The 14,753-nt window shown below is 41.1% G+C and overlaps 1 protein-coding gene across 1 annotated transcript in view; it reads left to right on the top strand.

Annotated features, from left to right (window-relative positions):
- Positions 1-14,753, top strand: part of LOC147361947 (ATP-binding cassette sub-family C member 4-like) — a 179,498-nt gene that overhangs the window by 159,046 nt on the left and 5,699 nt on the right. Inside the window, exon 31 of the mRNA XM_086330258.1 lies at positions 13,980-14,114. Coding sequence (XP_086186384.1) covers positions 13,980-14,114 — 135 coding nt within the window. The remainder of the gene's footprint in view (positions 1-13,979; positions 14,115-14,753) is intronic.

Below are 14,753 nucleotides of genomic sequence, written 5' to 3'. Positions count from 1 at the left end.
AGTTGGTGCTCAAGCCTCCAAGGAGAGGTCACTTCCCAGTTGCTGGTCTTACGTGCTGAGGAAGCACGATGGGGCTATTTCTCCATGTGCTAATGGAAGCTTGGAGCTGGAGTCAGGTCCCCCTGCTGAGGTGACGCTGCAGGAACAGCAAGTCGGATAGAACATTAGCTCTGTCCCACTTTCAGTCTCCCTCTAGTGCCCGCTTACTGGCACAACCTGAAAAAGGCCAGCTTGCCAGAGAGCCTATGAAATCTGACTTGCAGAGACTGAACCTGTGCATCACAGGTGAGAGTTTAGAAAGGAAGGCAAATCAAGGCGAGAGACTAGATAAACAACTAATAAGTCTCTTACACAGTAGGTCTAGGCACTGCACATGCAGTAGGCTCCAAGCTTTGGTCTCTGGACATCTGTCTAGTATCTTCCCTCCAGATTTGATTGGCTCTTTCCTCTCAGTAATTTAATATTTCCTTCCTTATTTTCTTTTCCTTCCTCCCTCTATTCCTTATCTCTTTTCATCTTCTTTTTTTGTTGTTTCCCTCTGCTGCTTGCTGAGTTTCAGTAAATGTTAGTGTGTGGCTTTATAAAATGATATAGAAAGCATGGCTCAGAGGAAAACCTTTGGCTGCATATAATCCCAAAAGGCTGTGTTTGTCACTCAGTCATGTCTGACTCTTTGTGACCCCATGGACTGTAGCCTGCCAGGCTCCTATGTCCATGGGATTCTCCAAGAAGAATACTAGACTAGGTAGCCATTCCTTTCTGCAGGGAATCTTCCCAACTCAAGTATTAAACCCAGGTCTTCTGCATTGCAGACAGATTCTTTACTGTCTGAGCCACAAGGGAAGTCAGTCCAAAAGAATGCAAGATATATTTAGGTATTTTGATGTAATAAACAGTAACATCCAAACTTCCTTATGTCTTATGATATCGGAACTGTCTCTTGATTTCTTAGACGGTTTCTGGAATATCACCACCACACCCCCGCCTCCGATTTCACATGCATTGTCAGATGGATCATCAGTGGGGACACTGAGTAGATAAGATATCAGGCTGTCAGGATTGAAGCACTGCCTGTAGCCTCACTCACCGAGCTGGACATACAGAGAAGTGAGCTCCAAGCAGTCCAAGGATAGGAGTGGGGCATCCCCAACCACAGGAATACTCTAGGCTCCAGTAGTGTAGCCAGTTGTCTAGACTAGAGCAACTCAGTAGGAAGCCAACTCCACCTGCAAACTTTCATGAGGCACTGGGTTAAATTCCAAGACTACAGTAGAGTAGCTCAAATTCCAGAAATGTTTTTTTAGCACCTAGTAGTCTTAAACCCTCATTTTGTGTTCTTGAATGCTAATTGGAAAAGTAGCCTTTCATTTCTCCTTTTTTCTTGTTGCTTTGTTGTTCTTATCTCTTAGCACTGCATATTTTGAAGACTGTCCCCCAAAGCATCCTTCTTCCATAATAAGTAAATAATGCTGTAAAATTTACCTGTTTCAAGCCCTTTGTCAGGCTTTAGAGGCAGCAGCAGAAAGTTTGCTTGATCTAGCTCAGTTAGGGGTCTGTTCAAATAAATTCTTTGTTCCTAAATGTACCCTGCAGCTTTATTTTTGGTATTCCAGTATTAATAGTAGCAGATTATTTTTATTATCTAATTCTTAGAAATATTGTCACCTTGAAATGTGTGATTGGTTAGGGAAACAGTGAGGAAGGACAGAGTTTTGAAAGCCTCTCCGCTAGTCATCCCTCAGTCTTATCCCTCAGCACCTGGTTCACAGATGTGAACATCTGTATCCCCTGAACCAATCAGCTTTGTGGTTGTTATCAAAGTATGTTCAATTCGTTTAATGCTTTAATTTCTCGTGTGTGTTACTTTCTCAGTCATGTCTGACTCTTTGCGACCCCATGAACTGTAGCTTGCCCGGCTCCTCTGTCCATGGGATGTTTTAGGCAAGAATACTGAATGGGTTGCCATTTCCTACTCCATAGGATCCTCCCAACCCAGAGACTGAACCAGGGTCTCCCACATTGCAGGCAGATTCTTTACCATCTGAGTCACCAGGGAAGCCTATCTTCTGGTAAATTTCTGTAACCTCAATTTTTTCTCAACTGATCAGTGTACGAATCTTTAACATGCTTTAACAGAGCAATTTACAGCCTGGACCCTCTCCACCTTTCTAGTTCTGTCCCACTTTGCTCCCCCTCCTTCCTTTACAGCTAAAACCATTGATGGTCTTCAATTCTCCAAATGCAGTGTTCCCTCTCTCTCACAATTGTGCCCTCTCTTGACTGTTGGTGGCTGAGACTAAGGTGTCTGCAGTAGAAATGGTGAGATGGTTGGATTTGGGGGAGGTAAGGAAGAGGAGCCAAGTGATGAATTGAATGTGGGACCTGAAGGGGGAGAGAGGAATCGATGCTGGTGTCTGGGTGTGGAGACCAAGCATCTGGGTGAATGGGGAAGATGGAGAGAGAAGAGACATGTGAGGGTTCTCTTTGGAGCCTATCACCTTTGCAATGACTGGATGTCATTGTTTTTTGACAAAACAAAATTATTGTTTTCCATGATGACCTTGTCCTTCAGTGTGGAGCTGCCCTTCCTACTCCTATGTTGGGAGACCTTCAGTTTAAAGGTCCCTGATGGAGGTCATCAGTGATGTCACAGGGAGGTCCCACCAGGAGATGTAAACTCAGCCACTTGTTTACATCTTGGTCTGAAATGTTTGTGGTTGCCGACTCCTCTTGTTGGAACAGCAGGATTAGACCTTAGAGGACTAAGAGACATGCATCCCCCAGCTTCAGAGTTGGGAATTGTCCTCTGTGCTCCAATCACCCCAGGTGTAGATCTTATATTTTGATCTAGAGCTTCTGATTACCAGTTGGTTTTCAATTCAGCAAATCATCACAAATAACAAATAGTTATTTTTCAAACCTTTGATTTTTGAATCAGTTTCTTTATTGCTTGCTTTAGAGGTACAGGCATACCTTGTTTTATTGAAGTTCTCAGATAGTACATTTTTTTTGTTTTTACAAATTAAAGGTTTGTCAGCAAGTCGAGAAAGTCTATAGGTACCATTTTTCCAACAGCATTTGCTCACTCCGTGTCTGTGTCTGCTAAGTCTCCTCAGTCATGTCCGACTCGGTGTGACCCCATAGACGGCAGCCCACCAGGCTCCCCCGTCCCTGGGATTCTCCAGGCAAGAACACTGGAGTGGGTTGCCATTTCCTTCTCCAATGCATCAGAGTGAAAAGTGAAAGTGAAGTCGCTCAGTCGGGTCCGACTCTTAGCGACCTCATGGACTGCAGCCTACCAGGCTCCTCTGTCCATGGGATTCTCCAGGCACGTACTCTCAAGAGTACTTGATCAGCAATCTTCGGTGTTATTTGCTGAAGTCTACAATGATAGTGTTTTTCAGCAATAAATTATTATTATTATTTTAGTTAAGTTTTAGTTGAAAGATAATTGCTTTTCAGAGTTTTGTTTTCTGTCATACATCAACAAGAATCACCCATAGGTACACCCATTAGCAATAAATTATTTTTTAAATTAAGGTCTGTACATTGTTTTCTCAGGCATAATGCTGCTGCACACTTGCTAGGCTACAGTGTAGTCTAAATATAACTTTTATACAGCCTGGGGAGCCAGAAATTTTGTGTAACTGACTGTATTGTGATATTCACTATATTCTGATATTCCAGAACTGAACCCTGAATATCTCCAAGGGATATTGGATTTGTAAAGCAGGTGACTGTCTGTTCTGAAAGCTTTAATGTGGACGTGAGATGAGTCAACCTGCTGCAAAACCTGACGCTCCAGAGGGCAGGCAGCCAGCCTGAGGGAAGGGCTGGGGAGGTGACAGATGTTGATAACAGGCATAACCAACAGGGTTGTCACCATGAAGTCCTGTGGTTATAGGTGCTGAAGCTGTTGTTGTTTAGTTGCTAAGTTGTGTCTGATTTTTGTGCCACCCTATGAACTGTAGCCTCCCAGGCTTGTCTGACCATGGGGATTCTCCAGGCAAGAATATTAGAGTGGGTTGTCATTTCTTGTAACAAGTTCATTTTGTTTCAGTGATGAATATATTTGCACAAAAACAGAAAGGTAGGGTTTTGTTTTGTTGTTGCTCAGTTGCTCAGTCATGACTGACTCCTGGCGACCTGATGTACTGCCACACACTAGGCTTCCCTGTCCTTCACCATCTCCCAGAGTTTGTTCAAATTCATGTCCATTGAGTCAGTGATGTCATCCAAGCATCTCATCCTGTGTCGTCCCCTGCTCCTCCTTCCCTCTGTCTTTCCCAGCATCAGGGTCATTTCTAATCAGTTGGTTCTTCACATCAGTGGCCAAAGTATTGGAACTTCAGCTTCAGCATCAGTCCTTCCAATGAATATTCAGGGTTGATTTCCTTTAAGATTGACTGGTTTGATCTCCTTGCAATCTAAGGGACTCTCAGGAGTCTTCTCTAACACTGCAGTTCAAAAGCATCAGTTCTTCAGCACTCAGCCTTCTATGTAGTCCAATTCTCACATCCATTCATGACTACTGGAAAAACCATACCTTTGACTATACAGATCTTTGTCAGCAAAGTAATGTCTCTGCTTTTTAAGATGTTGTCTATGTTTGTTGCAGCTTTATTTCCAAAGAGTAAGCGTCTTTTAATTTTAAGGCTGTAATCACTCTCTGTGGTGATTTTGGAGCCCAAGAAAATAAAATCTGTCACTGTTTCCATTGTTCCCCCATCTATTTGCCATGAAGTGATGGGATTGGATGCCATGATCCTAGTTTTTGAATGTTAAGTTTTAAACCATCTTTTTCACTCTCCTCTTTTGCCTTCATCAAGAGGCTCTTTGGTTCCTCTTTGCTTTCTGCCATAAAGCTGGTGTTATCTGAATATCTAAAGTTTTTAATATTTCTCCCAGCAATCTTGATTCCAGCTTGTACTTCATCCAGCCTGGCATTTCACATGATGTACTTGGTATAGAAGTTAAATAAGCAAGGTGACAATATAGAGGCTTGTGGTACTCCTTTCCCAACTTGGAACCAGTCTGTTGTTTCATATCCAGTTCTAACTATTGCTTCTTTTCCTGCATACACGTTTCTCAGGAGGCAGCTAAGGTGGTCTGGTATTCCCATCTCTTGAAAAACTTTCCACAGTTGTGATCCATACATTCAAAGGCTTTAGGATAGTCAATGAAGCAGAAGGTGATATTTTTCTGAAATTCTCTTGCAGATGTTGGCAGTTTGATCTCCTGTTCCTCTTTTTCTAAATCCAGCTTCCAAATCTGGAAGTTCTTGGTTCACATCCTATTGAAGCCTAGGTTCAAGGATTTTGAATGTTACTTTGCTAACATGTGAAATGTGTACATTGTGTGGTAGTTTGAACATTCTTTGTCATTGGAATGAAAACTGACCTTTTCCAGTCCTGTGGCCACTGCTGAGTTTTCCAAATTTGCTGGCATATTGAGTGCAGCACTTTCACAGTATCATCTTTTAGGATTTGAAATAGCTCAGCTGGAATTCCATCACCTCCACTACCTTTGTTCATAGTGATGCATCTTAAGGTCCACTTGTCTTTTCATTCCAGGATGTCTGGTTCTAGGTGAGTGATCACACCATCACAGTTATCTGGGTCATTAAGATCTTTTTTGATATTCTTCTTCTGTGTATTCTTGCCACCTGGTCTTAATATCTTCTGCTTCTTTTAGGTCCATACCATTTTTGCCCTTTATTGTGCCCATCTCTGCATGAAATGTTCCCTTGGTATCTCTAATTTTCTTGAAGAGATCTCTAGTCTTTCCCATTCTATTCTTTTCCTCTCTTTCTTCTTTGTATTGATCACCAAGGAAGGCTTTCTTATCACTCCCTGCTATTCTTTGGAACTCTGCATTCAGATGTTTATATCTTTCCTTTTCTCCTTTGCTTTTCGCTCCTTTTCTTATCTCAGCTGTTTGAAGTAGTTTTGTTTACTCTAAATAAATTAAGCAAAAGACTTGTTGGGAAACAACTGACTTGGTTAATAGCTTTGTTTTTGTGTTGACCCTTCAAAGGGATTTACTCAACTTTGGTTCATTAAGTACCATTAATATTTCAGAATTCTATTTTATAAAGATGGTCTCTCAATTTTAATTTTATTAAACATAATGGAGTCATAGGGACAGCTAATTTAATCTTTCTTACTCCCTCCAAAACAGTGGGAAAAGACAGATAAATTAGAAATCCTCTTTCTCCTAATACTCACCTCTGTCTCTGTGTTAAAAGATGGGTTCTTCCTGTAGTTCTTAGGATTCACTGGGTGCTTGTGACCTGTTTTCTCTTCAGCCAAGAGCATAGTTGTACCCTCCCTTCTGCACACTCCAGTCTTCATATCACCTGCGTTCTCCCTAGAAGCATGAGCAAAGGAGGCAGATAAAAATCTGCACTTGCTGTAACAGTGACCTGTCTGTGTTCAACATTTTCACTGTCTGCCATTATTCTTTGGAAATGAATGATGAAGGACCAAAACCAGGACCAGGAATCTCAAATTCCACCTCTTCTATTTGTAAACAATCTTATGCATATTCTTTACCTCTTTTCCTCTGCTCAAATCTCTGCTAAGTATTTTTGCCGGAGAAATCAAACCCAGAAACTGTTGTAATATACCCACCTGAAAAACAAACAAACAAACAAAAAAAAAACAGCTCAAACCTAACTAGAGCTTTACTTAAATTCTGTTTTTTACCTTCATGGAATTTTTCTTTCATAAGCATCTACAAGGATACAGTTAGAACATTTCAGAAGAGAAATCTCCTTCAAAAACATGCCAAGAGCTTGCATTCAAGTTTTTAGAGGAAAAATAACTAATATGGAAGTAGAGAGCACAATTAGGGAGAAGAAATACCTTATGAAGGAGGTGCTTACATGCATATGAAGGGGGTGCTTACATGCAAAAGCAGCAGATTTGGGAGAGCAATTATGGAAGTGACCATGACCCAGCATTCATCATTCCATGGGTAAGAAGAATGATTTATTATTTCAGGACCTAAGAAAAAATTTTGAGTGTCCAGTCACTGAGAAAATCACAAGAACCCATTTTATGAGGGACCCAACTTCCAAGGCTGAACAACTGTCCCTGTGTCACCTAGCAGCCAAAATCAGAGGTCTAATACTCAGATCTTCACCTCCCCACTCTATTTGTCCCTAATGGGATCTCCCTTTAATGTTTGTCACCGTAGTGAAAACTCTTCCTGGCATCTTTCCTTACTAGGATTTTCTTCCAGCCTCTCCTGCCCCCACCTCTCCCTGCAGCCACTCCATTATCAGTGATGGCATCCTGCCAATGAAAACTAATCAGATTATCTTGCAGTGGCTCCATTTAATCTTTATGTGTAGGACAGCTCCCTGGAATATCTGGCTGCACTGCACTCCTGTTCCTCTCAATTCCTCCTCTTCTCTCTCTATTTTCTTCTCTATCTTTTCCAGTATTTGACATAAATGAGTTTGAAGCCTCCATCCTGAGCCCTGGTTTGTCCCTCCCTCATTTCCCCTCTCACTCTCCATCTTGTCCACAGCCATCAACCTGAGGCATGTAGTCCTCCAGGTCCACATCCCTCATCCTGTAATCCCTGTATCCCCTGCCTTACCTGTTCCCATGCCAGCTGGACTCATCCTCCCCTTGATTTCACCCTGTAGTCTTCACAGATCACACCATTGGCCGCTCACCCAGTCACACACTGAATTTAGTTTCATTTGTATTGAACTTTCAACCGGCATGTACTGTGTGCCCGTAACTCATCTTGTACAATGCTAGGGCCCTGAGATGCAACAGCAAACAAGGAAAACTACATAACTCTGTCCTTAAGGAGCTGCCAGGCTCATCTCCAGAACACTTGGCCCATGATAGTCCATGTGTCTGGAAAGACCACTCTCCACCTACCCCTGTTTCTGAATGCTCATGCCTGTCCTTTCTTCAAGGTCTAGTTCATTGCCCTCTCTCCTCCTTGAAGCTCATCCTCAGAACCTCTGACCAGAAGTCATGTCTTCTGTTACTAAACCCTTCTTGTGCTTTTTTCCCTGCATGATAGACACTTGAAATTTTCTTCTCTCTCTCTCCTCTCAGTACAGGCTCCCTAGGGGCAGGGTCTGTGGCTTATATGTGATTTCATCTTCCACAGCATCTAGCAAAGTGCCATCATTGCACTTAAATTTGCAATAAATGTTTGCAGAATCAATTCAGAAATTAATGAAAATTTACTTAAGTGTTCCTCAAATGTGTTTTGGCTGTGTGTTACTCCTGTTTGTAAGCATGATGCTATGCTATGCTATGCTATGCTAAGTCACTTCAGTCACGTCCGACTCTGTGTGACCCCATAGACGGCAGCCACCAGGCTCCCCCGTCCCTGGGATTCTCCAGGCAAGAACACTGGAGTGGGTTGCCATTTCCTTCTCCAATGCATGAAAGTGAAAAGTGAAAGCAAAGTCACTCAGTCGTGTCCGACTCTTAGCGACCCCATGGACTGCCGCCTACCAGGCTCCTCCATCCATGGGATTTTCCAGGCAAGAGTACTGGAGTGGGGTGCCATTGCCTTCTCCGTGTAAGCATGAAATATAGTTGATTTACAATATTTTGTTAGTTTCAGATGTATAGCAAAATGATTCACCAAAATATGTATATATTTTTTCAGAATATTTTCCATTATAGATAATTACAGGATATTGGATATAGTTACCTGTGTTATACTCAGCAGTGGCCACAGGACTGATTGTATAGGAGACAGGAATCAAGACCATCCCCAAGAAAAAGAAATGCAAAAAAGCAAAATGGCTGTCTGAGGAAGCCTTACAAATATCTTTGAAAAGAAGGGAAGTGAAAAGCAAAGGAGAAAAGGAAAGATATACCTATATGAATGCAGAGTTCCAAAGAAGAGCAAGGAGAGATATGAAAGCCTTCCTTAGAGATCAATGCAAAAAAATAGAGGAAAGCAATAGGATGGGAAAGACTAGAGATCTCTTTGAGTAAATTAGAGATACCATGGGAATATTTCATGCAAAGATGGGCTCAATAAAGGACAGACATGGTATGGACCTAACAGAAGCAGAAGCTATTAAGAAGAGGTGGCAAGAATACACAGAAGAACTGTACAAAACAGATCTTCACAACCCAGATAATCACAATGGTGTGATCTCTTACCTAGAGCCAGAAATTCTGGAATGTGAAGTCAAGTGGGCTTAGGAAGCATCACTACAAACAAAGCTAGTGGAGATGATGGAATTCAAATTGAGCTATTTCAAATCCTGAAAGATGATGCTGTGAAAATGCTGCAGTCAATATGCCAGCAAATTTGGAAAACTCAGCAGTGGCACAGGACTGGAAAAAAATCAGTTTTCATTCCAATCCCAAAGAAAGGCAATGCAAAGAATGCTCAAACTACCACACAATTGCACTCATCTCACACGCTAATAAAGTAATTCTTAAAATTCTCCAAGCCAGGCTTCAGCAATACGTGAACTGTGAACTTCCAGATGTTCAAGTTGGTTTTACAAAAGGTATAGGAACCAGAGATCAAATTGCCAACATCTGCTGGATCATCAAAAAAGCAAGAGAGTTCCAGAAAAACATCTATTTATGCCTTATTGACTATGCCAAGGCCTTTGACTGTGTGGATCACAAGAGACTGTGGGAAATTCTGATAGAGATGGGCATACCAGACCACCTGACCTGCCTCTTGAGAAACCTATATGCAGGTCAGGAAGCAACAGTTAGATTGGACATGGAACAACAGGCTGGTTCCAAATAGGAAAAGGAGTATGTCAAGGCTGTATATTGTCAACATGCTTATTTAGTTTATATGCAGAGTACATCACGAGAAACTCTGAGCTGGAAGAAGCAGAAGCTGGAATCAAGATTGCCGGGAGAAATATCAATAACCTCAGATATGCAGATGACACCACCCTTATGGCAGAAAGTGAAGAAGAAGTAAAGAGCCTCTTGATGAAAGTGAAAGAGGAGAGTGAAAAAGTTGACTTAAAGCTCAACATCCAGAAAACTGAGATCATGGCATCCGGTCCCATCACTTCATGGCAAATAGATGGGGAAACAGTGTTAGTCTTTATTTTTCTGGGCTCCAAAATCACTGCAGATGGTGATTGCAGCCATGAAATTAAAAGATGCTTACTCCTTGGAAGGAAAGTTATGACCAACCTAGACAACATAGTAAAAAGCAGAGACATTATTTTGCCAACAAACATCTGGCTAGTCAGAGCTATGGTTTTCCAGTAGTGACGTATGGATGTGAGATTTGGACTATAAGGAAAGCTGAGTGCCAACAAATTGATGCTTTTGAACTGTGGTGTTGCAGAAGACTCTTGAGAGTCCCTTGGACAGCAAGGAGATCCAACCAGTCCATCCTAAAGAAGATCAGTCCTGTGTGTTAGTTGGAAGGACTGATGTTGAAGCTGAAACTCCAGTACTTTGGCCACCTGATGTGAACAGCTGACTCATTTGAAAAGACCCTAACGCTGGGAAAGATTGAGGGCAGGAGAAGAAAGGCACTGCAGAGGATGAGATGGTTGGATGGCATCACCGACTCAATTGATATGAGTTTGAGTAAACTCCGGGAGTTGGCGATGGACAGGGAGGCCTGGCGTGCTGTGGTTCATGGGGTTGCAAAGAGTAGGACATGTCTGAGCGACTGAACTGATTTTGTTTATCTGTTTTGTTTATGGTAGTTTGTATCTATTGCTCCCATAGTCTTAATTTATATGCCCTCTCCTTTCATCTTTGGTAACTGAGTTTGTTTTACATTTCTGTGAGTCTATTTCTGTTTTATATGTAGGTTTGTTTGTATTAGTTTTTAGGTTGCACATACAAATGATATCATATTTGTCTTTCTCTGTCTGATTTACTTCACTTAGTGTGATTCTCTAGGTTTACCCATGTTGGTGCGGATGGCAATATTTCATCATTTCGTATGGTCTGAGTAATATTCCATTGTGCATAAGTGTGTGTGTGTGTGTGGTATCACATTTTCTTAAACTAATCATGTGTTGATGGGCACTTAGCTTGTTTCCATATTTTGGCTATTTTAAGTACTGCTGCTATGAACATTGTTGTATGTGTATTTTTGAATTAGGGTTTTTGTCATTTATAGATACATATCCAGTACTGAGATTGTTAGATCATATGGTAGCTCTATTTTCCATTTTTTTCAGAAATTTCCATACTGTTTTCCATCGTGGCTGAACGAGGTTATATTTCCACCAGTAGTGTAGGAGGTGTATCCTTTTGTCCACACCCTCTCCAGCATTTGTTATGTGTAGACTCTTTCATGATGGCCATTCTGACTCCTGTGAGTGATACCAAATTGTGATTTTGATTAACATTTCTCTGATAAATAGTGATGCGGAGCATCTTTTCATGTGCTTGTTGGTTTTCTGTATGTGTTCTTTGGAGAAATGTCTATTTAGGTCTTCTGTCCATTTTTTGGTCGGTTTTTTGATATTGAGTTATATGAGTTGTTTGTGTATTTTAGATATTAAACCCCTGTCGGTTACATTTGGTTTTATCCCATTCATTTGGGGATGTCTTTTCATTTTGTTGGTGGTATTCTTTGCTGTTCAAAAGCTTTTAAGTTTGATTAGGTCCCATTGTTTACTTTTGCTTTTTTCTTTTGCTTTGCGAGACTGATCTAATAAAACGTTGTGATTCATGTCAAAGAGTATTCTGTCTGTGTTTTCCTCTAGTTTTATAATATCCAGTCTTATATTAGGTCTTTAAACCACTTTGAGTTTATTTTGTATATGGATTATTTTGTATGGTTGTATATATACAAAAAAATTAGTGTGTTCTAATTTCATTTATTTCCATGTAGGTGCCTGCTTTCCCAGTACTATTTGTCAATGAGATTGTCTTCTCCATTGTATACTCTTGACTACTCTTTCATAGATTAGTTGACCATAGGCATTTGGAGACCTGTGTTTTAAAATTGTACTTTTTCTTCCTTGACATCAGAATGAGTAGTTATGTTCTGTCATGTTATACTTAAGTAAAATTGTACATTAAGAGCATCTGAATTGGCCAAGTTGCAGAAGATATAAATTATTATGTGAATGTGACAGATTCTATTATTCTTGGGCTCTTTTGAGAGAGTTGCCCTTAGCAATTACCCACAGAAGTGAACAAAAGATTAACAGGAAAATGGACTTTATGAGATTTAATAAATATTTCTAATTAAATACAAAGAATGGAATTAACTGTAATACCTAGATGTGGAAAAACAACCTATGTCTTGTTTAGAGTTTCAGCATACTCTCTTAAGATACATTTACTCTAAATGAAGAAGCACTACTTAACATCAGAACAGTTTTTATAGTTATATCACTTGAGCAAATTCTTTCAGACACTCCCTCCCCTCCCCCCAAAAAACCATTAACCAAAGTCACTAATTAGTTGAAAGTGAGAATTGAGCTCCTTCCTCTTTCTTTCAATTTCCAATTAGCAGACCTATTGCGCTTAGTCGCTCAGTCGTGTCTGTGTCTGACTCTCTGTGACCCCATGGCCTGTAGCCCGCCAGGCTCCTCTGTCCATAGGATTCTCCAGGCAAGAATACTGGAGTGGATTGCCATGCTCTCCTCCACCGGTCCTCCCAACCCAGGGATCGAACCCAGGTCTCCTGCATTGCAGGTGGATTCTTTACTGTCTGAGCCACCAGGGAAGCCCAAGAACACTGGAGTGGGTAGACTATCCCTTCTCCACGGGAACTTCCCCACCCAGGAATTGCATCAGGGTCTCCTGCATTGCTGGTGGATTCTTACCATCTGAGCTACCTGGGAAAACTGGCAGACGTATTAATGAGCAATAAAAGGGGTGTAAGGAAAGAATTTAGAAAGAAATAAAAAGGAGCAGTGAAAGATAATTTGTGAAAACAGGTTCAGCTCCTAGACAGTTCAGATTGGGCTTCCTGCATGTGCTGTGTGGTCCATGATCACTAGAATTATAAGCTCAATTTCTTAATTGCTTCTTTGATCTTATCCAAGGAGAAAATTGAATTTCTAGAGTTTTTTTGTTTTTTTTTGCAGAGCAATTCTACTAAAGCTGCTATGTAGCAGCTTCTTTTGCCAGTCTTATACTCTCAGAATAATAAACTACAACCACAGCCAACTTCAAGAAACATCTTAACCTCTCAGATAAAGGATTCTGCCCCTCTTAGCAGCTGACAGTAACCAAGAACCATAAAGAAATTCAAGAAGCATCTTCTTTTTTCCCAAATACTGCTCAGATTCTGTCAAACCAATTTGACAATTTGCTGTCAGGGCCCTGCCATCTGGTTTGTCTGACATCAACCTGCTTTTTAGATAAATTTGACTTCCATTTTCTTGAATCAAGCTATTTTCCAACTCTGTGTATCTATATAAATATCCCTCAAAACTCAGAGTCTGAGAGCTAAAAGCATTAACTAATAATAATAGCCCCAAATGCCCTGGACAGAATGTAAGATGCTATATACTGCTGAGTGTCAGTAATCATACTATAAAACTTCTATTTTCTTCCTTTCCTATAACCTTATAATAATAAAAGATCAGGTTAGGCCTTTGTTTGCCTAGTAAAACAGGGGAATCAAACCATTTAAACACCAGCCAGACCTACCACCCAAATAGATTCTCCCTATTCTCCCTTTCCTGCCTGTTTCTATATTGTCCAAGTTTAATATTACTGTGAAACATTTGGCGCTCATGGTAAAGAACCCATGTGTCATTGCAGGAGACTCATAAGAAACATGGGTTCAAACCCTGGATCGGAAAGATCCCTTGGAGGTGAAATGGAAATCCACTCAGTATTCTTGCCTGGAGAATCCCATTGACAGAGGAACTTGATGGGCTACAGTCTATGGGGTTGCAAAGAGTCTGACACAACTGAAGTGACTTAACGCACACACACACACACACATACACACACACACACAATATGTTACTGTGAAACACTGGTGTTAATTGGTTTCTTTCTGCTGATTAACAGGTTTTGGATTCAGGGAGACAGAAAGAATGTACTCGGCCATATGATTTGCTGCAAAATACAGATAGCCTGTTTTACAAGATGGTGCAAAAACTGGGCAAGGCAGAGGCCTCTGCCCTCACTGAAAGGGCAAAACAGGTGAGCCTGCTGCAGGGTGTTGTAATTACAGTTTGTCTCCAGGTTCAGTCTTCAGAATATCCACCCAGGATCTCTGTGCCCTTTTCAATCCTGAACCTCCAGAAACTAAGCTTCATGACTGGGTCTTAACAACATGTGGCAGTTGAAAGCAGGTCTGCTGAGAATCTGCAACAGTGGTGGGGGTGGGGTTTAGGATGAGTGTGGGCTTCTGTGCACGCGCACCTGTGCCTGACAGACAGATTTCAGATAGGACTCACCACACACTTGGACCCTAGGTTCAGATTCCCTTAGAGCACAGAACACTTTCATTTTGCAGACCCTTTATGTTTCATTCTGATTGGTTCTCAGCACATTTGTGATGCAAGTGCTGTCCAGGAACATCCATGAAATTTGAGAGTTTATGGAAAAAAATTCTGGAATATTTTGAGGCTGGGAAGATTTACCAGGAAAAGGTATAAGTTGCTTCTGTTTCTAACCTGTAAAGAAAACTCCTACATGTTATGTCACTTAATCCCTAATTCTTTGTCATTTAGAATTTTATTCAATTACCCCCTCCCTGCCCATGCTCCCTGTAACTTCCAGAAGAAGGTATGTTGCCATCAGGATAAATCAGGAATTCACAATACCTTAACACTGTAC

Source organism: Bos grunniens, chromosome 12 (genome assembly GCF_055505025.1).
Source record: "Bos grunniens cultivar Pamir isolate PY7600 chromosome 12, Bosgru_T2T1.0, whole genome shotgun sequence".
Classification (NCBI taxonomy): Eukaryota; Metazoa; Chordata; class Mammalia; order Artiodactyla; family Bovidae; genus Bos; species Bos grunniens.
The sequence above is the reverse complement of the archived record's forward strand: the minus strand, read 5'-3'. Positions and strand labels throughout refer to the sequence as shown.